The following is a 27,698-nucleotide window of genomic DNA, read 5'->3' on the forward strand; positions in this document are numbered from 1 at the left end:
TTCAAGACAATAATAAAATATTATAAAATGAAAGTTTAGTTTGAAGTTCTACGTTATGAATATACTTGCTTACTTTTTTCATTTACTTAAACATTCATATGTGTATTTTTTGTAAATGTAAGCAGAAATTTACGATCATAACTCTATATCCTAATCTATATTCAAATTTTTCAGACTGACAAGACCAATGTCTTCTTTGAGAATTTGGAATCTCCTTTTCTTGATACTCCTGGTCTTGCAGACACTTCCGGTCAAGAACGCGCAGAACCAGGCTTCAAGAGCTCTAATAGCTGCTGCTGGACTATCTCTGATCACGTCTAATTACGGTAAACGACAAACTTGATGATGTTCTAATTTTGCAAAATTAAAAAAACAATCAAGTTTAAGAGCAGGGAAAAAAACTTTTAAACTATCATCTTCAAATTTAATGATATTTTAAAGTACACATGTTCATAAAGAGACTCGCGTAATAATCGAGCGATTAGAGTCATTTTGAGAAGTTGCAATCAAAAAATTGGAAGAAGAAAAAAAATTCTAAAACCAATATTTCTCCTGTAAAGTTGATGTAAACCCTAAGGTGGGTGTGATAAGGTGAAAAAAAGGAACTGAGAGAGAAAAATACAAAATGGTTTTTTCTTTTTGAATATTGTTAATCAAAATCTTTTTTCTAACTTTTTGATTTCAAGTGTGTGTGTGTGTGTGTGGGAGGGTGTGTGTGGTCTGGGCGGCGAGGAGGAAAGTAAGAGTTATAGAAGCTTCCAATTCTTTTTACCAAGAAATTTTAATACACCACCCAAAATGAGTTGTTTCTGCTTCAACACAAATGTGAAAAGGAGCTGGGAAGCACGCCTTTCATTGAACATTTTCAATTATAAATCGACATATTAAAGAAAAAGATCAAGGTCTACCCTTCTCATTTTTCTTGATGCTATAGATAATGCCGGATGTCTAATCTAAATAGAGACGTTACATAGAAAATTATGTTTTATTGAAAGAATGGTCACAAGTTAATGATATTATCTTCCTTATACAAACAGCTGGAGTCACGGAATGGAGTGTTCCACAGTTGGTATCGATTGCACTCGTCACCGCCATCTTACTCCGGCGGAAGTCCTTTTACTGTGACGACTACCCGACCTTCACCTACGACACAACTTATGATATCTGCTATAGGACGTACGTGGAACCGGAAGTTAACGTTCTGGGCGCTGACGCTGTGTGTAAGGCTCACGGGGCACAGCTGATACGCATCAACAGCCCTGCCATATACGACTTTGTCGTAAAACAGATAAGTACGCTATCTTTTGATAAGCTGATTAATGGTTGATATTTTTTATATTCATAAAAAATTTACCTTATAGTAAAAAATAAAATCAAATTATCACAGCCACAAATGCTAATGCCATCTCTGAAATAATGTTAGCTTACCCTCCCGACTCGGGGTAGAATTATTTGGTCGGTAAGTAGGTGGAAAAATTATTTTTCGGAAAATTTCAAAACATTTACTGTCTGGGTAGAAGAATAAAGGAAAAAACTGTGTCTAGGAATGTAAGCAAAAAGTTTTGAGTTGAGCAATTCTTGTTGGTCCGTTTGGGTAACTAAACAATCCTTTAAAGATGACCAAAAGAATGTAATTAAAAAAATACTTTTTAAATTGGTGTATAAATTTATCTTAATTGAAGGTAATACCAAGAGACATCTGCAAGTAACATAAAATTGTGACTTTAATCATTATCCAATGACTTTAAAAAATAATTTTCTCCTCTCATTTCAAGGAATACATTCATTTTAGAAGGATATGATATAAAACGAACAAGTAACAGTACAGTGACAATATCATTATACCAGAAGTCCAGATAATAAAAAAAACTTTGAGTCAAGTTCATCATTTATTTTTAACTTAATAATAATACAGTCCTGTTGGTCTTTAGGAATTGTACATCAATAAAGGGAAGTTTTATAGTTTCCCTTCTAAAGAGTAAGTATCAATTTAACACTTGCGAGCTTTATGATTTTTTTTTACAGTTAAGAAGGAATCTTTCACCAAAACTCGGTAACTGTTACTTTGCTATAAGTTAATTTGGCAGAGAAAATCTGGGAAAGAGTATTCTAATATACTTACATTCATTTACAAGTACCTAGTCTAGTACAATTTTTAAACTTGGACTTTCTGTAAGGCCTGGCATTCTTAGCGCTACATAATTAGCGGCTGTCAAATGGCGAATAGATTCTCATTGTTTAAGAAATAAACAACATAAGGAACCTTTAATTGTTAAGCCTTGCATCTTTGCCTTACGAGACACTGTTATTGTATATTTGCTACACTCGTTGTCATTCGCTCAAATTTCTATCCCATGTCTACTTCAACAGTCAAAGTAAATTTAAGACGCTAACTATGTAACGTTGAGGATGCCACGCCTTATTGAAAGTCCAAGATTAACTGAGAGTTGTACGATTAAGAATTGACATTAGTGAAAAAAAAACCTACATGCACACCAAATAAAGTCAACGTATTCTCAAAACTGTATTAACACAATCATGACAAAATGAAAACACTGTTATAACTTTTAAGAAGGCTGGAGGGAAGTTAAGATTGTATTTAACCAAAAATTTATTAAAGAATATTTTTCAAATGACTTTGAAACAACCATTTCAGAAGAGAAGAGCATCTTCAGCACGTATTTCCAGGGAAAGAGAGCCAGTTCCTCGGCCCCTTTCTTGTACGATGATGGTAGCCCCGTTACGTATTTCAACTGGGATACTGGGGAGCCGGGATCTGACCTATACCTCAGGACGGACACCACCACCAATCTGATGGAAACCTCCAGTGGGAACGGGGATCAATCCTTCATATGCGCCGTTTACCCTTAGCTATGATGATGTAGTAAATACGATTCATTTTAGAGTTTAATAAAGCAATCTATTTCATACGAGCCGTATACCCTTGGCTATGATGATGTAACAAATACGATTCATTATAGAGTTTTATAAAGCAATCTATTTCATATGCGCCGTATACCCCTAGCTATGATGATGTAGCAAATACAATTCACTATAGAGTTGAATAAAGCAATCTATTTCATATGTGCAGTATACCCTTAGCTATGATGATGTAACAAATACGATTCATTATAGAGTTTAATAAAGCAATTTATTTCATATGCGCCGTATACCCCTAGCTATGATGATGTAGCAAATACGATTCATTTTTCCACCGTTTCCTGCCTGTATGACAGTACATGTATGTCTGTTCGTACACCAGAATCAATTTTTGACCGTGTATTATAAGGTTTTTGATATATTATTGCATGGCAAATAACAATTGTAAAATACCAAAGTGCATGCGCTAAAGACATTGAACTTGCAATTGACTTTTGACATACTGTTTGTCTTAATATCAATTACTAGGTAGGGATTAGACACTTTCCTCATATAAATCTACACCAAGTTAAATAACATTCTGCTGAGATTTTAAATGTGACCTTTGCTAAACCTTACAAACCTTAGCTAAAGATCATTTATCGATTGAAACCTCTTTGAACCAAGAAAGGTAGGTAAGAAACCTTTTGCTTTCATTTCATAAGTTATTAGCGTAACAATCCCCTTGGCCACTTGATCTCTGCATTTGACCTATTTCAGTACTTGATTGTGCAAGGTTAACTTCAGAATTTGAATCTTTTAAAATAAATTAAATTATACAAGTCCATTTTTCTCGCATTTTAAAATAAGGACAATTACAACAAATGCTCTCTGGCTGTAATTTAATTTTAAAATACGAAGTTTAGATTTAAGGTAAATTAGCTAGATATCAAACGTCTGACAGTGGTGATCTTTTTCTTGTCAATACAACCTTCAGTCAGTTCCTTCATTCATGTGATAGTTGAGAAATACAGTATTATATAAAGATACACAATTTACGACATACACAAATATTAAATGACATTACTTTGTAACCAAGATAATTACAGGATGTTGCACATTCTCCAATCCATAGCAATTCCTGTGCGTAGTTAAATAATCTTATATTTTTCTCCGATTCAAAAGAATGTCTAAAGCTAGATTTTTTCTGAAATCTGTGTCATTGACCACATCCCGTGATAAGAGTCAGGTCAACTTGTGTCATGGTTACCACGGCAAAATACCGATATCCTTTGAAAAATGGCATATAAAATATGTTCATAGTCCATTAGTCAACAATTGAAGCAGTTTAATTGTGGAACAATTTTAAATATTGATTACATTTAAAAGTAAATAGCAAAAATCGTTTGTCTTGAATCAAATATGTGGCGCAGGAGAATGTTCTGCTTAACGTTATAAATACAAATTGTTTATAAATATAGAAGAGAATAAAATAGGAACTTAAGGATTTCAATCTCTAATGGAACCAAATTCTCTACCCTTAAATGTCCGTCAACTAAACGATACTCTGATATTATATTAAAGCATTTTATAGTGGAAAAGGATTGCCCACGAGAAATTTTCAAAAAGTTCATTAATTAAGCAGTAGTTCATTAACAAAGATTGCATTGAAGTCTATGGGGAAAAGCTTTTTTTCAAAATAAAAATTCAAATGATTTGAATATCAATAAATCCTGTGGTGGAAAGATGCATTGAAATATTACAAAAAGGAATGGTAATTGAAAACAATTTTTTTTACCAGCTAAATTTTTTTTAATTGATTTTTTTTATCAATTAAAAAAGGGGAGATAACTCTTACCAAATTTCAAGGTCATGAATTAGGACACATCCAACTAAACATACTTATAGTAATAAATGGGAAGTATGTCTAAATAAACTGAACATTCAATGCTAACATATCTGTTATGTTTTCAATTTCATAGAATTTCTTCCTATTAGGGATTGAAGACCTTAAAAAAACTATTGAATTAGGAACATTTATTTTCCCACCTCCCCCGAAATTTTGGTGAATTGTTTGAAAAAAACTGGGTACGGTATGTATAACGAGGCGGCCCTGTAAAATCGGCAAAAATTAAACGCACGATAACATATTTTGAACTGTGTCAATTTATTGTTAAGGTTCCCCTTTGTGAAAAATTGGTATCAATTTTCCTTAACTCATGTGACCTTATGTGTATATAACGTTCAAAACCGGTATAATATTCTGGAATTCACCTATTTTGGACGTTTTCCTCCTCTCAAGTCTAAATTTCGATGTGGCTGCATCCGAGTAAATGTGCGAAACTTCGCAGAAAGAACAAGTATACCTTGGTTTCTAATATGCAAGAGAAAAAATGACTGTACAAAAGTGCGGCCACGTCCGTTTTTAAGAAAAATTGCAGTTGAAAATATTTCGTTAGGATAGATATGACTTTTCCTCCCTAATAAAATCGATACTTTGAAAGAAATTAATTGTTTAAGTTTGAATCTAAAGGTGTTTTGTCTAATCTATACTTTTACAGAAATTTACTGTTTAAATCTGAATGTTATAACAACCACATAAACTTTTCTCCGTAAAAGGACTTTATTCGGTAATAACCAATATTTGCCCCCCAAATCTAACTTTGATGGAGATATATCTAATTAAGTTGTTAAACAGGGGAGTATATGCTGACTTCGAAGCACTGAATATTTTCATAAATAATGACGCCATATGTACGTAATGACGCCACAAACATGACGTAAAGGAGTATATATGATAAGAGCCAAATTTGGCCCCCTAAAAATCAACAGTTTAGAATGACACTCAGATATGTTTAATTGAAATTTATTTTGTAGAAGAGATTATATTAGAAATATTTCCAATATATTTTTCACATTTATATGCACTCATTAGCTGTAAATGACATGAGAAATACAGTCAAAACTGCCATAGCGACCCACTGTATTAAGCGACTCACTGTCACATGTGACCGTAAAAATTCCCCCCAACGCTTTTTCCTATATATTCTACCTTTATTAAACGACCACCTGTCTAACGCGACCAACGACCGTGATTTTTTTGACCATTTTATGAAATTTCAAGCAATTCTACCTTGTTTAACGACTACATAATTTGCGATTCCTACTTTCAATTTTGGTCGAGCATGTTACGTTTTTGGTTCAAACAACTACAGACACGCTTTTATTTCATTTAAGAATTATATAATGCGCGTTTTGTGAATAAAACAACATTAACAAATAAATATTTTTACTTATGCTTTGATATTTATTGAATAAACATTAAAATCTAAAACACTAAAATAGTAAAATAGTAAAATTAAAATATTCATTATAAGGGGCCAATTGAGACACTAACTATATATACTCTTTCAGTTTTTTATGAATTTTACAGAAAAAAATGTACACATTTCGTCGATATTTTGAGTAAAAGTCACCGAGAGCATGTGTGTTCAGGATCAATATGTTGACGTAATGTGTAGAATTATAATATCAATGAAATATGTCAATATTGTTCCCGAACAAACTTGCGCTCTATAAATTTTAAAGCTAAAATTGTTGAAATTTTGTTCATTTTGTCCTCTTTCTGAAAAAGGATATAAAATCGGACTAGTTTGTGACGTCATAAAAACAAAAATTGTGAATACACTGCTTTGACACTATAATATTTTCTGTTAATTTATATTTCTCATACAATTTATTGAATTCAGCACATTTCAGGAAATTTTTAAAATTTGACTTTTGTTGGGGCAAATATATGCAATATATTGCATATAGTTCTTTATCAAGGGACATTACATGTAAACTAATGACGTCATAATGAGCCATCATATATATGGAACATCAAAATTCATCAGTCTTCCATCATAATAAAAAAAATATTATGAAAAATTTTCAATTAATATATTCCGATGAAAAACAGTAATAACGACATAAGTTGGCATGGTTCAGAGGATTAATTAACATTTATACATGTACCTCTAATTAAAAGGAGCGTCTCCTTCATAATGGAGGTGATATTGACTTTACTGTTCACGAAAAAAAATTACGTTCTTTTGAAAATTATTATACAGCTTTCTTGAGTATGATTTAGGTTATACATTTATCATGCTGATCAGAATGTTGACAGCAGTGTTTTCAAGACAGGTTTAAATTACAACCATGCAATTCAAAGGCGGATCCAGGGCTGGTGCGCCGGGCGTCCCTCTACCCCTATTTGATTTTTTAAAATGTTTGTATTTTGCCTTGTTATACATACCATACCATGTTCTTTTAAATATATAATTTTTAATATTGCTGATGATCATAAACAATGAGATTCCGTGTAATTTTTAGAAGATCGCTCTTTTCCATGAGAAAATATTATGGGGGTCTTTTTTCCTTTGATTGGAAACGAAGAAAAATAAATCTCCTCATTATACATTATAATTGAGACATTTGATTGGAACTTTTTAAATTTGGGGCGTATGTTTGCTTCTTCTTTTCCTGATGATGACAAAAACACCTGCATTACAGACGCCACCTAGATTTGTAAAAATTACGACTACAGTGAGAAATTCCTCAGGAACCACCGCAAAATTTTGCCACACATTGACGATGGCAAGGGCCCACCACTGCACGAAGAAGACCGCCACAAAAAGACTCATCATTTTGGCAGCATTGAAAGATGCATCCAGAGTTTGGGTTTCTCTTCCAAGCATAGTTTTTAGATGCCTAGATGTGGTGAAGATTTTCCACCATGTTGAGATGTACAACATAACGTTTACCACTAGTACAATCGTCATCGGAATGGTTGTAAAAAATATGCTGGCAAATGCTCCTTTTACGCCGTCAAAGTAACAACTGTGGACACAAAAATAGAATAGATTAAAGAGAACTTAACCTAATGTACACGTATCTTATGTTTTTAATTCAAATTTCAAATAAAAATAATAAAATAAACTGAAATATACAAAAGAACCTTACTAAGATCCAGATGGTCCGTAAAATCCCAAGTCAACTGCAGACATTGATAACACAAAAGGTACACCGAACGTATAAATCAAAAGTTTCCAGTCATACATGCCGAGTTTGAATTGTTTTTGCAGATAAATTAGACTAAAAGCATTAACAGCTGCTACATTTGTCATCAGAATTTGAGCCGAAACAAATTCGCCGATAAAGAACGCATAAAATTCACACAGTGCTAGAGGATATACGTGTTCCTTCGTGATGAGCATCTGTAGATGATCCATGCTGTGTGTTACATTGAAAAGGGCATCACACAACGACAAATACACGACGAATCGCTCACTTCTCGTCCAGGAGAAGAAGGACCGGCTCTGACTTCTGAAAGACACGATGATAACGGCTGTTGCTGATATCAGACTGAGGAAAATGCAGCATAAGGCAGGTATATGGATGAAAAGAAACCAATTCGAAGCAAGTCCTACGACCTCCAAATCGTAACCATCGCTAAGTTCTTTTTTCACTATAGGTGTAACAAATTCAGTAGATTTTGTTTCGGAGAAGCTTACAGTAGCGTTCAGTTTCATTGCAATTAATATTCTTTTATCAATAATAAAAGTCGATGTTTAATTTGATAGAAGTGCTCATCCACTTTTAATATGTTGGATTTTTTTGTTTGTAACCATAAATCTGAAAATGATCGGAAAAAAAATCAATCGTAAAAATTGATAAAGGTGAACATCTTTGAATAATGTTTTTTGAAATAAATTTGTTTATCAAATGTTAATTTAATAATTTGTTATTATTTAAACTGTAACATCCTCTTTAAGTACATTTTTTAATATATGTAATTAAAATAATTCACCTACCAGTAAAACTACCGAATTTTTTTTTAATATGATTTTTCCTTGATAAATCGAAACAGGTCCTAGGCTATATGTAAAGGTCCCTAGGTCTCCTCATCGATATTCCGTTTAAAAATAAACGCATCAATTTAAATTCTATACTTAAAAATACTGCTTTTATTTAGACTTCCTGGTCATAAAAGGATCATAAATCAGGTTTTGTATTTGCGTAGGGTGAATAATAAAATGATAATAAAAGACGTACCTCTTCAAAACTGGAAGATTTCAACAAGGAAGCTTCCTCTCGATGAATACCAAAAAGACAGAAGGGTTACACGGTAATATATGGAGTCCTTAAAAATACCAAAAAGACAGAGGGGTTACATGGTAATATATGGAATCCTTAAAATACCAAAAAGACAGAGGGGTTACATGGTAATATATGGAATCCTTAAAATACCAAAAAGACAGAGGGGTTACAAGGTAATATATGGAGTCCTTAAAATACCAAAAAGACAGAGGGGTTACATGGTAATATATGGAGTCCTTAAAATACCAAAAAGACAGAGGGGTTACAAGGTAATATATGGAATCCTTAAAATACCAAAAAGACAGAGGGGTTACATGGTAATATATGGAGTCCTTAAAATACGAAAAAGACAGAGGGGTTACACGGTAATATATGGAATCCTTAAAATACCAAAAAGACAGAGGGGTTACATGGTAATATATGGAGTCCTTAAAAATACCAAAGATGAGTGAGGCCTAAGCTTTTATGGTATCATTTTTTTGTCTCCTTGCATGTTTATATGAACAAGATATTGAATATATGTTATTCCCCTGGTAAAAAATGTACATGTCATTAAATATTGTGTTTAAATTAAATGGAGATAAGAACATTTTCAAATCTATATTTCTAATACATGATCCAGTAAGTCCAAGGATTAAGATTTGCATAGAATTTATTTACTCGGAACTCTTTTAATGATTAAAGTTCTCTTGCTAAGTTCCATAGATAAAGAGGGGAATTTTATCAGATGATTTTTTTTAAATATACAATTAACTAGCGCAGTCAGACCCTGGAATCTGAACATTGAATCCAATCATAATTTTGTTTTAAGGGATCCCGACCCTCTGCTATGAATTTCACTTTATGGAATTTTAAATTAATAATATTGATTTTCATAAAGAATAATAACATTACAGACACATGGAAAAAAGATTGAAATATGAAACGCTGCTTCTTTTTTTTTTTTTAGAAATAATTTTTATGTCAGATCATGATATGAAGAAATTGAACACAGAGTAACGGTTGATTATCACAACATTAAATTTAAAATATGAGGTGCATAAATAATACCTATTATCATACCTATTAAAATCAGAAAAAATTATGAAGCAATTAGGGATGTCAAATCGGTCAATTTCTAGTACTCGGTTACTCGGACGTTTTTCCGATCAAGTACCCGGGTACTCGGTAAAAAGTGTAAATAAATATGAATAAGTAAATTGATGACTGTAAAAGATTGGAAACTCTTGTAGAAATAAAACCACATGCTTTGATAGGATGTTTACCCGTAGATGTACTTCTGATGTAACAATGATAAGCACTTTTTTTAAATATCAGATAAACACAAGAAATAAAATCATAAGTGGTTCACACTGTTTTTGTTTAAAAAAAAAAACTCGTTCCGTAAATTGTAACTCTTGGTTGCGTTTGACGTCCAGGTATCAGTCGTCAGAGCTACGTGCAGTATCAACTTGAACTTGACCTTGAGTTCTCACAACAGAGCGGATTTACGATTTTCGCACACTTTTTCACTCCTACATTATACGGTATTTCGGGATGGTATTTTGTAGGTTAGTGCAACGATGGGCATCATGTTTTAAAAATCCTTTGCCTTCAACCATTTGTATTGGCGTGTAATCAAACAAAACCATATCAACAATCGCACGTGTAATATCTGTCTCTTTTCCGAGAACTTACGGCTTATCGGAAAATTGACAAAATTGTCTAATTTATTTAAACACAATAGACCTTAAACGATGTTCAGTGAAAACAAACAAAGCAAATCAAAAATAATGGTAGAAGACAGCCAAAGGTGAGAAGGCCAGGTAGCAGGTGCTTGGTCACGATAATTACTATATAAACGCTGACAAAGGCGATAACTGTTATTTAGAGGTGTGGGAAACCCTAATTACTGTATGTACAAGTACAATGAGCATTTTACGTTTTAAAACAGATTGTTTATTGCATTAATAAATAATCTACGAAATATTCAAAAATATACATCCGAGTAACCGAGTACCGATTTTAGTATTCGATACTCGGACGTTCGATCGAGTACCCGGTTAACCGGGTACTCGTTCACATCCCTAGAAGCAATGCTTCCTAAGTCAGAAAATCACATTATTGTATGTGGTTGTAGGAAAAAAATACATCTGTGAGGAGAAGTTATCTTTCTTCTAAATATTTTTTCTTGTAAAAAAATATCATACTAACAAAATTGCTGTATTAAGTACGTGAATCATTAAACCAAAAATTAACTTTGATATAGTTGGTATAGAGTAATTCAAATCGAAAACAACTATGTTGATGACGACAAGACTTTACGGGATAAAAAAATCACTAATACATGTACAGTATTCATGTTTTTAAAACACTTCTAAAAAGCAACAATGCACAGAGTCAATTTACTCTCCAAAAATAATACTAGCACGGCTCATAAAGTATTTCAGAACAATGACACCCATCTTCAAATAGCATTGTGGCAACGCACTTTGAAAAAATTACGCACTTTGAAAAATTTTTTCAAAGTGCGTAATTTTTGGGACAAAATCAACGCACTTTGAAAATTTTTTTCAAAGTGCGTTAAATTTGGGACCAAATCAACGCACTTTGAAAATTTTTTTCAAAGTGCGTTAAGAGTCTACATCAATATATTTTACCATGGAGACACTTAACGCACTTTGAAAAAAAAAATCATATTTTATTCATAGAAAGATTTTATTTGTTATTTTTCTTTCAAAAAACTAAGCCTAGCCCTAACCTCAAAAATGAATTGATTTACTCCCGTCAAAAAGAGGAGAAGAAGGGTATAAGATCCCTAAGTCCAAATCTTTATCTTTCCAATACATAGGTGTCGGTAACAAACGGGGTAGGGGAGCAATAAACCTAGAAAGGGTATGCTGCATTTTCAATGTTTATACGATGTATATATCTTTCCAAAATAAGAGGAGGGGATTAGCCCCCATCCCCTCCCCTGGCCCTTCGCCCAGTCTCGATGTCTATGCTATACTCAAAGCATTCATATAATTATGTATTTACCTAACTGGTATGACTTTGAAAACTTTCAATAATAAATGAGTTAATCAAAACAGATGAAAACTATAATTTTTTAAGTACAGTAAAACGTATGAGAGAGAAAGAATTTTCATAGTGTTGAACAATCAAATTGGCCCCTTTTTATTATGATAAATGATAAGTTGCTTGAAGCTGTCCTTTGTTAGTACCCCCTATAGACCTTTAACATCTACTTATCAAAGACTAGAATTAAAAAAAAAAGAAGAAACGAATTAGTGAACTTAAACAATCGTCACTCTTTTTTTCAAGACCCTTTAATTTTCCCTTTTATTTTATCAAAACTTTAAATATTTAAAACGTCAATATCTCAGGTCCTACAGTGACGTTATCATAAAAAGTTATTAAACCAGGATCTGTTATTTATCATACTAATTATTTGAAGGAATATTGATCAATCTTTACATTTTTTCAAAGTGCGTTAATATGGTCGATATTAACGCACTTTGAAAAAAAAAAAAATTTTTCAAAGTGCGTTAGCTTGGTCCCAAATTTTAACGCACTTTGAAAAATTTTTTCAAAGTGCGTAATTTTTCAAAGTGCGTTGTAACATAGCATGATTTAAAGGTAACTCACCCTTACTCAAGGATACCTCCATGACCGCATAGTACGTCAACCAAGCACAGGTAAAGTCAATATTCTGGGTGGAAAGCGTATAGGATCCTCATGATGATTTTGGAACGTTGATTTCTTTTTATCAAATTCTTAAATTAAAAGCCCATGCATATAATTCAATACACTGACAGGTATAAAATAATAAAATAAAGGTATGCCATGGGCATTTATTTCAGCCATGTCGGATTACATGTTGTACACTACTGTCGAACAGAATGTGTTTGCACAATTTTTGGTAAAATAGAAAAATAGTTCTTTTTTTTTTATTTTTTATTTTTTTTTTTTTTTTTTTTTTTGTTTGGAAATTTCATACATCTAAAGAACACGTACCCACTGTCTACAGATACATTCAGAAAAACATAACTTTTATTTGAGAATGATGTCCATTTCTGATATAAGTCCAAATCATATACTATTGAATTGTGCACAATTTGGATTCAGATAAGTTCAGACAGAACATACAATTAATACATTTACTAGCGCCCTAATTTTTTTAAGGGGGGGGGGGGGGTTCAGAGAGGTACATGTAACTGATATCATGTACAGATAGTTTTACTGCAAATGAAAAAGATCGTTATTAAAGTTTGAGCATTTCACACAATAAAGAAAACAACAAGTGTGACTAAGGTCCGAAATCCTCATAGAACTGTAGGTAAGGAAATATAAAATTCACATGCAGATACATGCACTGCCTAAATTAGATTTATCTTAACATATGCATAATTGTGTAATTGTAAAAATACCTTCTTCGTTCAAGGTTTGGTCTTGGTTTTGTTATTTTCCGAATAAGCAGAAAACCGTCACTTTTATATCCAGTCGTCACTTAAACCATTCCAGAAATAATTGCGTCGGACTCCACAAAATGAGGGACAATATAACCTGGTTTCCTTTCCCTAATGGTGTCTTTTTATGGAATACATATTAATTACATATATTGTATATTGGGATGAAATTGTCCCTCGAAAGTCTCTTTGTCAATAAGAAGTACACTGTAATATGTATGGAATTTTCCTGTAAAAAGTGTATACTATATCAATTTATTTTAAGAGATTTTATTACTGTAATGATCTGCTGTTTTCAATATATTATGTTTGTTTTCTTACTGTGAACTGTGCCAATGATACTCTTTTGGGGAGAATTTTACCCCGCACTGTCTGTCTATCATTCAGTTGAAGTGTTTGTTTATACTTTGAATATAATATTTTCTGTGTCATTGACACTCTGTAGGGGGTATTTACACCGTAGATATCTGTTATTTTAAAACGTAATGTTATTTTTCTATATATTATATAAATTGTATCAGTCAAATGTTTTGAGAGAAGATTTTTGGAGCATAGAATCTAAATCAGTGATTTGATTTATATATCCGTAAAGTCTTGATGTCTGAAAGATGGTGTTTCTGTTTCTTAATCAGTAGAAGTGCAAATATTATATTTATACAGGAAATTACCTTGTAAATCGTTATTTTCAATGTTTTCTCGAATCATTGATACTGCATATATCAGAGATTTTGTTTGTTTTTAGATGAATTTACCTGTAACGTCTTCCTTGTAAGATGTTAGCTTTTGCTTCATTGTAATTTTTTGAGTGAAATTAACTCTGTGTTATTTTCATAGAGTAATGTTTGTTTTTTTTTTTCTGAGAGGGGTGAATACTGCTTAATATTTAATTTCTTCGGGGGGGGGATTGGAAAATTTTACCCCGTAAAGTCTCGATATCGTCAGTGTGGCTGCTTAAACTTTGAATTAGTGTGTATTAACTGTATCATGTCTCTTTGAGAGGAAAATAACCCTGGGCTATTTTTAAGATGTTTAAAGTAAAAAATTATACATCAGTTATACATGTTGGGGGAGAATTTAGTCCGTAAAATCATGCTATTTAAGATGATTGTCTTTGCTTTGAAATACTTTATGAGCCGTGGCAGTATCATTTTGGAGAGGAAATTGACTCTATAGATTGTTGCTATCTTTGAAGTGTTCGAAAATCATGTACAGTTTATAGTGATTTACCATATAAAGACTTGCTATAAGGATGGTTGCTTTTGCTTCATTGTCATTTTGAGAGAAAATTAACTCTGCTTTGAAGAGTTGTAATATTGTTTCTTTTATTTTCTTGGGGGGGGGGGGTTTACCCCATAAAGTCTTTGCCGTTATCAAGATGGTTGTTTTTGCTTTGAATTACTGTATACCAACTGTATCAATGGATTTTATTTTGTAGAGGAAATTTACTCTGTAGATTTGTGCCATCTTATAATGTTACCAGTCGTTAATACTTGTATTTAGTGAATTTCTTGGGGGGTGGAGTGGGGTGGGGGTTCACCCTGTAAAGTTCTGCTATCATCAAGATTTTTGCCTTAGCTTTGGATAACTGTACATGTATATGAATTGTATCAATGTCATTTTGAGGGGAAATTTAAACTCGGCTTTAGGTTTTTAAGATTTTGCAAATTGTAAATAGTGTATCAAAGATATTTTTATGCGGGGGGGGGGGGTCTCAATATCATCAGTGTTGATGCTTTATCTTTGTGGCAACGCACTTCGAAAAAATTACGCAAAAAAAAAATCAAAGTTCGTTAAGAGTGTACGTCAACATTTTTTACCATGGAGAAATTTAACGCACTTTTAAAAAAAAATATTATAGAACAAAAGTTTTAGACTAAGATTTTAGTTATTGACAGAATTAGTTTGTAATAATTATATGTTTCGAAAAACGTTTTAATTTACATGTATTGATTTAACTTCATTAAAAACAAAGAGAAAACGAGTAGATAATCTGTCAGTCTAACTCTTTCTTTCATATACATAGCCTTCGGTAGCCTTTTGAAAGTGGAAAGGCAAAAGTTAAGCCCCAGTTCTCAATGTCTATATTATGTATATCTTTACAAAAATGTGTGTGCCTAAGCCCCTTCCCGGTGCCGATACCTATGTTAAAAACCAAATATATGTATTTGCATAACTGGTATGGTGTAAAAAACTTTCAATAAATTTTAGTTTACATAAAACACATGCAAACTTGAAAAAAAAAAATCAGCACAGCAAAACATTTCAGAGATAAAGAATTTTCAAAGTATGGAAAAATAAGATTTGCAAGAATATCGACCATACACATTTTATTTTCAAAGTACGTTAATATGGTCAATATTAACGTACTTTGAAAAGAAATTCTAGTTTTTCAAAGTGCATTGATTTGTTTCCAAATTCAAAGTGCGTAATTTTTTAAAGTGTGTTGTAACATAGTTTTGATTTACTGTGTATAAACTGTATCATTGACATTTGTGATTGGAAATTAACCCCGTAGATTTTTCTTACATATATCTTTAAGATGTATGAAGTCATAAATGCTGTATCAGATATTGTCTTTGAGATGAAATTTACCCCGTAAAGTGTCCCTATCATTTTATGTAAATATGTATTGTCCATCTTCCCTCTAAATGTTTTAAACCAGTTTGGTTTTGACACTAGATCATCTATATACTAGAAGCTATAAATTTTTACGTCTTTTTAATAAATATCATATAATATTCTACTTTTGTTTGATTTTGTTAATACCAGAGGGCAATTTCCTTAAAACAGAGGAAATAGTTTTCTGTTTTGTTTTTGGATTGCGTAATTAATGACAAACGTACATGTATTTTTTATTTTAACACTTGCAGTGACCAATCTTTTAATTTCTTAGGAAGAATTAAAATCAACCTTAATAAGTCCATTTTTCTAAAACTTGAATAATAATCTCTCGTTATACAGACACCTATTTGCGCACCTAAGATGAATTCACGACTGAAGATAGCGGTGTTTAAACAAAAAGTCCAATGTTTATTTAAAAATTATCTGACCATGTAATCGTCAAGAGGTGCCCGCTGATAGCGCGGTCCCCACAAACAGTAACCTCGGGGGGACAGTGAGGAAGGAGCATGAAGTTTGATGACATTCTGTATCACCTGGGAGAGTTCGGCAGGTACCAGAAGAGACTGTATCTGCTGCTATGTATTCCCGCCATCAGCGTCGCCTGCTTCATGATGGGCCTGGTAATTATCATGGAAACTCCCAAACATAGGTAACTACGCTCCTCTCTCTCTCTATCTCTCTATCTCAAATTGTTTTGAAAGTTTTTAATTCATGTGCAAGGATTGAAAAAAAAACGAAAAAAAAAAACATTGCCAATCTAAATTCCTCATTTATTGTCCATCAAAAAAAAACCTATATATATATATTTTAAAAAGTTAACATTCTTATTCTATGCTGTTAATGAGTAGTTTTTAAAAGAAGTAAGCTAAAAGAATTTGTATAAAGGCACTGACAATAAAAATAAGGGTAGGAAAAGATTTCTAAATCAAATTAAAAGTGATTGACTTTGATTTACGGTATATTCTTCTTATGAATAAGAAAACGTACAGACAGCTTAAAGAAAATGTAACAAGACATTATTACATAAACAGTTCTGTGATAATGAAAAATACCAATTAAAAAGAAAGGATTTATAAATAGCATATTTCTTCAAAGGATGCTATTACAATGCTTGATAACTAAAATCAAATTCAAGTTAAAAAGAAAAATTTCAGCGCATCTATATTCAGCATTTTAAATACATTGCTCTTTCTCTTAATACCCTTAAATGTAAATTCAAGAAAATGTTTTTTCACACTTCAATAATTTTAAAAGATTTTCTTAGTAACACTTTCAATGAATTCCTTGACAAAATAAACTTTTTAAAAAAATTAATGAGAAGTTCATATCATTTCTTTTATTCATTAAAAAAAAGTATAACTTTCATCTCAAGTTCTTAAGGGCAATAAAGAATACGAAATTAAACAAATCGAAAAAAAAAAATGCATGGTAATTACGCAATTTAATCAATATAATACTATTAAGGTTTGTGATGTTTTCAAGAAGCAAGAAATAAAGAAAAATCACATTTTCATAATTTAATTCATGTAGCTAAAAATGAATATCAATAGATCGACATTAAAGTAAATAAAAAAAAAACGTGCCGAATTCAGATTTGAGTTTGTATAATTTGATTATTTACATATGTGCAGCTTAAAATACAGAGTATGTTAATTTTTGGTGTTTTGAAGTATCTACTGAATTATTTTATTTACCTAGCAATGAGCCACGTTGTCAGTTTCAAGTACACTTTATATATTGAGATGACCTGTGTTCCTTTTGAAAATTTGACCTCACAAAAGAATTCGACCCATTTTTCGTACTTAAAATTATCTGCTGACCGATAAAATCGTCATAGAATAAAAACTGGATTCTAGTTTCAAAAGTATGACGTCAAAAGGCTAAAGAGATCTGTAATTCAAAAAGATAAACAAAATCATAATGTTTAATAAAAAAGAGTATTCTTTTTCCCCACGTGGATTATTATTGCATATATACCTGGTATATATTTTTATTTCAATTTTGACATTGTTTTCGCAAAGATCCAAATAATCTACAGATTAAAAAAACAACTCCAGAGACATCATTTCGTTTTCCAAAAAAAATCTTATTAAAAGGGAACCAGAGAACCCATGCATTGTGAGTGTATGGCCTTAGTACATGTAATACTAATCCTCTACCGGCTGATGTTATTTGGTTCCCACTAAAAGATGCAATAATTTCATTAAAATATCTCGGATAACCAAAATTATCTCAATACCTGCATACGGAAGCATATTAGCGCCACTTGGACACAAATCTTTTTCTTTAATATTCTATACACTTCAATCTGAAAATTTTACACTTTAATCTGTGACTTTTACAATTTAATCTGTTAAATTTACACAGTGACTTTAATCTGTAAATTTTACACATAAATCTGTAAAATTTACACATTAATCCGTAAGTTTTACATTTAAATCTGTACAATTTACACTTAATTTATCTGTAAATTGTACACTTTAATCTGTAAATTGTACGCTTTCAAGTTTTCAAGTGTAACAGTTACACTTTAATCTGTAAATTTTCGGATTAAAGTGTAAATTTTACAGATTAAAGTGTAAATTTTACAGATTATTAATAAGCTTTTAGAAAATATGCGAAGCTAGTCAAGTTTTAAACAAATACAGACAGACATTGTCTCCTCCTGATTCATCGGTAGGGAACAAAAGACCGAAACAAATTAATCTAAAATAGATCAGCAACAATTAAAACACACGCACCCCCCCCCCCCCCCAAAAAAAAAAAAAAAAAAAAAACGAAGGAAAGAAAAAATTAAGAGATAAAAACAAGAAATGAACAAGAACAAAAGGTACATCCAGATTGTCTTGTCTTAATTAGAATCACTTGAACAGTGTTGTCCAACATTTACTCGAAAAACAATTCTTCCGATAATAATACATTTATATATACGAGGGGTTTTCAAAAAGTTCGTGGACTAAGTCTATAAAATTAGTACTATGTAATCTGAGCTTACATTATTTTGAAGGAACATAAAACAACAAAAAATAAAGAAATGTTGAAAATTTTAGCTTGATATGTTTATTATTTCCCAAATTATTATGAAATAAAAACGATATTATATCATAACCCGGCGCCGTCGCCGTTTATTTTTATGACGTCCGACAGCGTCATTGTTTTTCAATGTCTGTTTTTTCTACCTCATACATTTATTTTGATGAGATTCCCTGGAGCTGAGTAATGACTTCAATCCTTTTTGTTTATAAGACTTTACAATGTCATGAACAGCGGCTTTCAATGCATATACTATTGCAAATAGATTTATACAATGGCAGAGATCCTCGCTTGATTGTGCCAGCATATTTTGCTTTTTGGAGTTCAATATCTACAACACATGATCAACGTCATTTTTTGACGTGATTGATTTTTCACACCTAACTACAAATCGACATTAACTGTGCATTCCTTTTCTCTCTGAATCTATTTTGGCATTAAAAACAAGTAATCTGGTTGCACATTATTTCTCCGTAGCCAGTTTAAACATTTCCTAGGTGTATGTACCAGTTTTTCTAGGGGCAAAACGTTATAGAATGTTGGAAAAGGAAACCCCTCCCCCTTTTGACGTCATTTTCAAGGCAATATTTGTTTGGATACTCCATGTAAAATTTACGAAAAAATTTCATAGAACTTCCAGAATGAGGTAACAATTTAATATTTTATGGAACAATAGTCTCCCAACACATACCTGAATTAACGGGATATTTGGATATCAAATGTTCATATCATAATAGTTTTTCTTAGTTGCATGTTGGTCGAAAAAAACGTCGTTTTCGAGGTTGCGCCGCATGGACATACCACTGCTTACAAAAACATTACTAATTTATTAAAATATAAAATTTATTATTTGTGGTTTATTCTATAGATAAAAAAGATGATGCAAACTAGATATTTTAAAATTCATTCATGTACCTAAAGCGGTTTTAATTTTATGGCGCTAGTTCACGAACTTTTTGATAGCCCCTCGTACATGTACAGTATATATATATATATATATATATATATATATATATATATATATATATATATATATATATATATATATATATATATATATATATGATAATTTTCAAAATACATATGCTACAATTTTAAAAGAACTAAAGCTTTTAATTTGTTATAAAACAATTGAGACGCTTATAAACCAAATCTTGTCCTATGCTCGGTACTCAGGGCCATTAAGCAGCACCTACTGCGACACAGGATCTCGGTTTTCATGGTGTCATCCGAAGGATCGGTCTCCACGTGCGACCGTAGGATTCGAGCCCACGGCGTAAGGATTGACTCATTACTTTGCGACTCTATAGCAGACACTCTAACAGCTGCGGCATGCGGGCGCCCAGATTTGCTAGGAGAAAACAATTAACATTATTTCTTTCCCTGTTTCAGGTGTAAAATTCTGTCGTATCCCAATGATACGTATGAAATACAGAGTTCCTTTCACCAAGATCTCATTAACTTGACCATTCCGAGATCTGATGACGAGACTTTGGACTACAGTCAATGTTATATGTATGTTAGAAATGACGCGGGGAATTCAAATTCGGCAAACTTCACCAAAGAGAAATGCACAGAATGGGTTTACGAGACCTCCGTATTTAAGTCAACGTTCACTTCCAAGGTATAACGACAATTTTAGTTTCAAAATGATAAATTATTGTATTGTTAAAGTTCTACATATAAAAAAGCTTTTGGAATCAATGAGAAAAACAGTCAGCATTTAATTCTTGCATTCACACTTTCAACCCTTTTTCATTTTAAATATTGCCATGACTGTTATAAAATTCAAAATATGGGGTACTACAATACGCGAGTTGTGAGATTGTAATTCTCCTACGATAGAGGCGCAAAAAGTACCCATTCCAGCATGGAGGTGGGACAGGTTGTCTCTGTACATACAAACTTGCATTAATAAAAGAATGATATTATGGTTCTTAAAATTTATTAAATGTTATAGAAAGATAAAAATGTTAAGCAGTGATGCATTTGATGATTTATCAAGCTCAACTATGCATATTAACAAATCTACTATTAATTTTCGGGTACTTGAAAACGAAAGAAACGTCGTAGTCTTTATAAAAGGTAACCAATTTTCTTGATTGTACGAACATTTTCTGAAAACTTAACGTTTTTTAAGTCATAACAAGGAAAAGAATCAATATGTCATTAAGATTCCTGACGTAATCAGATGCATGTGCACCCTATTTATTAGAGGTCCATATCTCTTCCCGCGTCCGAAAAGTCTCAAATCCACTGATATTTTCTTTTTTGTTTCGATTTTTTTTTTGCTTCAGAAATGATGCCTTTACTTTAATTAAGTTATTCTCAAGTTGTAGAGTGCATCCTGACAATCGTGTAGTTATGATAAACCGGTATATCGATGATGCAAAATATCCAACATACACAGTATCAAATATCTGTCCCACCTTTTTGTTTACGCGGCAACAAAACTCCCCTCCTCAAAAAAAGAGCGCACCAAGGGAGATAATCTCGAAACTTGCGTATTAATTACATTTAACTACTGAAAACTGATCATTATTTTTTGTCTTCTTGATAAAAAAAATTGAAGTATTGCATTGATAATTGTATTATTTATCCGACTTCGAACGGATAAAAATATGAAATATGTTCCATTTTTAGATGGACCTAGTGTGTGATGACGCTTTACTTACATCTCATGCTAAGATGATTTTCTACTTCGGAGTGTTGGTCGGTGATCTCGGGTTCGGAGTTCTCTCTGATATGTAAGTCACGTGCTGATCTCTGCATTTTTATCATACATTCGGAAAACTTCGAACGATTCCGTCAACTTCATTAAGATGAGGTTCAAATCGGCCGAGATGTACTTATTGGGTTATCATGATCCTCTTTCTTTGTTTTTTCTTAAATCCCATTTTTATTTCTATTGAAAATCTCAATATATTCTAACCCTTAACTGTTATAATTTGTCATTTTATTGCATATTTCTTTTATTTTCTCACCTAAAGTATCGGTCGTAAGAAGGGTCTGTACTTGACTTTCGTTATTCTGGTGGCTGCGGCCTTTGGTGTATGTTGGGCCCCGGAGTACATCAGTTTTGTCGTCCTGGAATTCATCATCGGGGCCGCCAACCACGGGGCCTTCATGATCTGTTGTGTATTGGGTAAGGAAGTATTTGATTCAGAAAACATTATATTAAAATTCCTTTCATAATAAGTCAATTCGTTTAAAAGTTAGTCCTAGATATTCAAGGGAGTTGCAGTCATGTGTTAGTCGTATGAAGATTTTTACATACATACATAAAAAAATAAGATTTACATTTAAAACCAGGCATCCTTCATTCTACATGATAGGCATCTTTTGTGGAATTTTAAACAAACATATGGTATGTTGTGAGAACTGTTAACTCGTTATTGTGGCCGTTTTCAATGTTTTGTTAATAGATCAAGTATTAAATATAAAGTTTAATTTTGCTTGTTCAATAATCAATTAGATGCTTTCACAAATACCTTACCTTTCCTGACCTTCTTTAGAAATTTAGATGTAATGTTACCGTCATGTTTCACAGGTCTGGAGATGGTTGGCCCATCTAAGCGTGTGTGGGCGGGGATCGTGATTCACGTCTTCTTTACTATTGGTCTGCTATATTTAGCCGGCGTGGGGTACCTTCTGAGGGACTGGCAGTACATCAGTATAGCAGTCGCCGCGCCCTGTGCTCTATACCTGACTTACTGGTGGTAAAGTAAAATATACGTAGATCAAAAGAAGGCTACTGAAAAGTAAACCACATAGTATTCCTGAATTCATTAATTCTTTTAAAATGCCCTTGATTTTTTTTTTCCAACTTAAGAGTTTTAAAGTATGAATAAGTGCATGTTTGAGTTCTTCTTAAATTAAATGGATACTTGCGAAAAAAAAAATGTTTAGATACTTAAATATAAAACGTTTTCGTTCATTCACGGTTATCATTTTTATACATCTATGATGTTTTTTATTCATTTATAGAAAAAATACTGTTTTGCTTTTAAATGTACATACATTGTTATTCATAATTTTAAAATCACCAAATTATTTGTATTCTCTCTAGCTAAATACATGTATAAAAAAAAAAAAACAGAATATAAATCAACATATGAACGAGATGCCCTACTGTAACAGTTCTACCTAAATTCCTGTGATTTTTTTTCTAACGTCTAACCTTGAACTTCACTAGGTTTGTCCCAGAGTCACCCCGATGGTTGATTAGTCAGGGGAGACACTCAGACGCTGACGCCATCATACGTAAAGTGGCCAAGGTCAACAAGGTCAACATCGATGAAAAACTTCTCAAGGTCACAAAGGAGGAACCAAAATCAACAGAGGCGCGGATCTGGCATTTGTTCAGTCACAGGGTCTTATTGATTCGAACACTCATTCTTTATTTCAATTGGTAAGTGCTCAAAACTTCAAAACAAAGTTACTTCAGAATTTTGCACGCTGACAGTAATAAATGGGAAGCGGATCCAACAGGAATCATCCTATTCTATGACCTTAACTCATGCATCTTCCTATAACTTGCAAAACTATGTTTTCTGGCGTAAATAATCAATATTATTTTTATCATTTAAGATATAAATTCAAACATGTACAGGATTAAGCGATCCCAATGTTAAATTTTCATAAAACATAATTATCTTGGTTTCTTTGCCTTCGAAGGGCCGTAGTATCGATGATGTATTACGGAGTCACAATGCATGCCGGGAATATGGGCGGGGACTTTTATCTGAACTTCTTTCTATTGGCTGTCGTGGAGTTTCCCGCCTCAGCCCTCTCTGTTTTCCTCCTGGACAAAGTTGGCAGGAAGAAGCTTCATTGTGCCTTCATGGTGGTGGGTGGACTTGCTTGTCTGTCCACCATATTTTCCGTCTTATTCGGAGATGAATGTGAGTTTCGCTATATTCAAGTGCTAAATTTTTATATTACTACTTACGTTTATTAGACGGGTTTCAATTTTCGAAAAAAGTAGCAAAGAATTAAATAAAATAATATTATCCTTCAGCTCTGCAACCTATAACTCTCACACTAGCCATCATCGGCAAGATCGGATCCTCCGGTGCATTTGGTGTGGTCTATGTTTTCTCAGCGGAGCTATTTCCTACAGTAGTGCGTAATGCGGGTATGGGTTCGAGTTCCTGCATCGCAAGAATCGGCGGCATGCTAGCGCCTTATGTCGCTTCATCGGTAAGATCACTGCATAGTCATAAGAAAACGGATAGAGAGGATCGAGCATAATAAACAAAAAAAATCTATTTTCTTCCATTTTTTTCAATTAGTAAATACTTTTAAAATGCATGTATCGATATTGTGAAATGTAGTTCAAACTCTTCGAAAACCGATTAAATGAAATTTATCATAGTTGCATGTTTTAAATGCATTTTCAGGGCGATTTAGTTGGGGGTAAATTTGGACAGGCTCTTCCATTGGTTATTTTTGGTGCTACCTCAGTGACTGCGGGACTGCTTTGTTTACTACTACCGGAAACTCTGAACAAAACCTTACCAGAAACCATAGAGGACGGTGTCAAGTTTGGCAGGTAAATAAAAGTAATTTTATTAACAAGAAAATTGAGCTGGGATTTGAAACAGGAATCGTCATTGTTCAGTACTTCAACAGAGGTTAAATACATTTATTACCTATCAAAGCAAGTACATATAATCGAACCTAGCTTGATTATTATATGCAGGTTTTAGTTTTACAGAAGAGTCTCAAGGAGATTAATTTTCTTCTCTAAAGAAATAAGATCAATTACAGTTACATGTACAATTTAAATGTAAATTCCCTATAGGATATTAAACACGTGTACACTGAACCAGAGCCTAGATTCAGATACATGTATATATAGTCCACAAACAAATCACCTTATCATCCACTCAAAAGAGTAACATCTACATTTTGCCAGTATTTTTCCAGTGGAAATGACTGTAATTAAGGGATTATATATTAGGAAAATGTTAATATCCGCCCTTGATAACGTCTCTGTATCTCAAATTTTCAAAATAATCTGAGTCGTAACAGTTAGGAATTTTCGCAATGTTGACTAATTGTTTGGCTATATTGGCTGTTTGTGAGTGTTTAAAGCCAAGAAATAAATCAAAAAGTGATAGAAACACTTAACTTGGCAAGAAGCTGTTTTATTATCGGAGAAAATCTGAGGTTTATTGATCTTTAATTTTCAGATCAAGTAAGAATGAACAATAAAAATATTTTTGTCTGTCTTTTAAAAAAAAAAATGTATGTGAATGTCTTTACTGATGGCGCTTGTATTTTGAAATCATACTTGTACAAATATTTTTTACAGATCGAAAGACCCACAAAAAACAGATTATGAAGTTTCCAAATCAACCAAACTATGAAGAAATGTGATTTATAGTACATGTATATCTGTGTATACTTTTGTAAAAAGAAAATATATCTAAAGAAATGAATAGGAATAAGACAGGATATTTTTATTATTTCAGTATTTTTTGTATAACTGAGTGATGATGCATGGGATACAGGGAATGTGTCATGGATAATTTTATAAACAAAATTATTTCAAACGTTACATAAACTTGATTTTTAGACTAAAGTTAATTTGTACACATTATATTATATTTATCTTGATTTTTTTCCCAGTTGTCAGAATACCGAATATAGGATCCCTCCCTTTTTTTAGAGGGGAAAGGTCATACTCGGTCTACAAGAAAAGTTCATTATTGAGGCAATGTTTGATAAAAAGATACCAATAATATTAAATTCACTATTTATTGAAGTGCCCTTCCATAATTAAGAATATAATATTTTAATTTTATCATAACCCATTAGAACTTTTACGACTATTTGAAATTATATCAAATTACACGTATAAATCATTGTAAACTGAATACAATATCAGAGAGAGAGAGAGAAAGAGAGAGAGTTCGATGTTTAAAAAATCGATAAGGCATAGTGACTTATCTTTTAAAAAATACGGAAGAATTAGTTTCTCATAACAATGTAATATACCCTTTTTTCGTTTTCATGTACAAGTATTTTGTTTAAATTTTTCATTTTCCACGTGAAAACTACCCAAAATGAGGGTAGTATCGTAGTCATATTGTATATTTTATTTGATAAAATAAAGTATACCAAGAAAAGACAGTAGGGAGGATTTGAATTTAGGGAGGGAGTAAATTTCATCTCCAAGATACCCCTCTCTCCAAAATAAAAAAAACAACTCGTGTAATCCTTGAGAAGTTCTAAGTGTTCGCTTTTTTGTATATTTTGTATTATATATCTCAGAAGCCATTTCAACACCACTGGCTATCACACGTTTTTAATCAATCGCTACTCCGAATATACTTTAGACCTAATTGATATGCATCGAAGTCTAGTGATAATTTTGTTTTGAATTTTCAAAAGTGAAAGTTGGTGATTGTACTAAATTAAATGCAAAATATATAAATATGCAAAACTTAAGTTTCAGTTCTCTGCATCCGATGATTTATTGGTAAAATACCATGGTTGCAATATATATATTTTTTTGTATAAAAGAAAAGAACAAATCTTGGTTTTACAGATACCAATAACAAACCTAATTCAATTCATGCGGAGAATGGCCATAGTCATATGAGAGAACACATGCAAGTATTTGAATTTAAAATTAAAATCGTAAATCCTCCAGTATCGAGAACATGTATATGACATTGAAATTGTAACAAAAATGATAGAGATACGGAGAGGTCTGTTACCGTCCCTGATATAACACTCCTCTCAGACTGGTATACATGTATGACATTAAAATTGTTACAAGATGTGTTTGTAAAACACTAGGCGCCCGGCGGTAACAAAGTATGAAAAACTATTTTTAGCATATGGGTCACAGTCAAGGTCACAAGGTTATTGATCTTGATCATTGAAAGAACCTGATTAGTGGAGTATGCATACTAAATACATGTATTAAGTCTCTATCTCCTATGGCTTATATGGCCAACGTTTAGAAAAGCTATTTTTAGCGTACAGGTCAGTCAAGGTCATAAAGTAATTGATCTTGGTGTCATTCTGAAAGAGCGTATGTATTTAAGTATGAATACTAAATATAAAGTTTATATCTCATATGGTTCAAAAGTTATAGCCAAAGCTCAAAAAGCTATTTTAACATATATGACACAGTCAAGGTCAAAAGTTCCTTAACCTTGGTGTCATTTGAAAGAGCTTGATTAGTGGTGTACACAATTTAAACAAAATGTGAAGTCTCATTCATGGTTCAAAAGTTATGGCGAAAGTTAAATTTGACAACAGACAGACAAACGGATAAACAGACAGACAAGACAAAAACAATATACGCCCCGAATTTCCAATAGTATAAAAATGCCAGAGATACTAAGCGGTCTTTTACCGCCTCCGATATTACACTCCTTTATACATATAATATAAGGCATTGAAATTGTAACAAAGATACGGGGTAATTAAATAATAAAGAACTTCTCTAAATACGTGTAAAGATTTCCTTTTCTAGTAATGGTCATTATTTTCCAATATTTCCATCGTTTTGGGAGGTGCCCTGACGGAGCTCGAGTAAAGCCTTCTGATCATACTTCTGCAGCGGAGAATATG

At 32.3% G+C, this 27,698-nt stretch overlaps 3 protein-coding genes across 3 annotated transcripts; 2 read left to right on the forward strand and 1 right to left on the reverse strand.

Annotated features, from left to right (window-relative positions):
• Positions 1–184: 184 nt before the first annotated feature.
• On the forward strand, positions 185–2,939 carry LOC134248369 (uncharacterized). Its single transcript, XM_062730773.1, has 3 exons — positions 185–326; positions 1,038–1,292; positions 2,657–2,939. Exons 1-3 carry the CDS (start codon positions 188–190, stop codon positions 2,869–2,871), a joined length of 609 nt encoding a protein of 202 aa, XP_062586757.1. The 5' UTR covers positions 185–187; the 3' UTR covers positions 2,872–2,939.
• Positions 2,940–7,349: 4,410 nt separating this feature from the next.
• On the reverse strand, positions 7,350–8,432 carry LOC134248372 (uncharacterized). Its single transcript, XM_062730778.1, has 2 exons — positions 7,864–8,432; positions 7,350–7,740 (listed from the first exon to the last, which is right to left on the reverse strand). The coding sequence occupies exons 1-2, from the start codon at positions 8,430–8,432 to the stop codon at positions 7,350–7,352; spliced, it is 960 nt and encodes a 319-aa protein (XP_062586762.1).
• An 8,076-nt stretch (positions 8,433–16,508) lies between these two features.
• Positions 16,509–25,553, forward strand: LOC134248370 (organic cation transporter protein-like). Its single transcript, XM_062730774.1, has 10 exons — positions 16,509–16,719; positions 20,496–20,727; positions 21,747–21,850; positions 22,094–22,248; positions 22,654–22,822; positions 23,299–23,514; positions 23,781–24,007; positions 24,124–24,305; positions 24,506–24,657; positions 25,423–25,553. The coding sequence occupies exons 1-10, from the start codon at positions 16,577–16,579 to the stop codon at positions 25,475–25,477; spliced, it is 1,635 nt and encodes a 544-aa protein (XP_062586758.1). The 5' UTR covers positions 16,509–16,576; the 3' UTR covers positions 25,478–25,553.
• Positions 25,554–27,698: the final 2,145 nt, after the last annotated feature.

Source organism: Saccostrea cucullata, unplaced genomic scaffold, assembly GCF_032062105.1.
Source record: "Saccostrea cucullata isolate Sc308-1 unplaced genomic scaffold, CSIRO_AGI_Scuc_v1 ctg2024, whole genome shotgun sequence".
Classification (NCBI taxonomy): Eukaryota; Metazoa; Mollusca; class Bivalvia; order Ostreida; family Ostreidae; genus Saccostrea; species Saccostrea cuccullata.

Excerpts from the sequence above, each read along its gene's own strand:
- LOC134248369 (XM_062730773.1), top strand. The coding sequence starts at position 188 with ATGTCTTCTTTGAGAATTTGGAATCTCCTTTTCTTGATACTCCTGGTC. Across the intron at positions 327-1,037 it reads TCTGATCACGTCTAATTACG|CTGGAGTCACGGAATGGAGT; the intron begins GTAAACGACAAA and ends TTATACAAACAG. Across the intron at positions 1,293-2,656 it reads CTTTGTCGTAAAACAGATAA|AAGAGAAGAGCATCTTCAGC; the intron begins GTACGCTATCTT and ends CAACCATTTCAG.
- LOC134248372 (XM_062730778.1), bottom strand. The coding sequence starts at position 8,432 with ATGAAACTGAACGCTACTGTAAGCTTCTCCGAAACAAAATCTACTGAA. Across the intron at positions 7,741-7,863 it reads TACGGACCATCTGGATCTTA|TTGTTACTTTGACGGCGTAA; the intron begins GTAAGGTTCTTT and ends TTGTGTCCACAG.
- LOC134248370 (XM_062730774.1), top strand. The coding sequence starts at position 16,577 with ATGAAGTTTGATGACATTCTGTATCACCTGGGAGAGTTCGGCAGGTAC. Across the intron at positions 20,728-21,746 it reads AGTCAACGTTCACTTCCAAG|ATGGACCTAGTGTGTGATGA; the intron begins GTATAACGACAA and ends TTCCATTTTTAG. Across the intron at positions 22,249-22,653 it reads CATGATCTGTTGTGTATTGG|GTCTGGAGATGGTTGGCCCA; the intron begins GTAAGGAAGTAT and ends CATGTTTCACAG.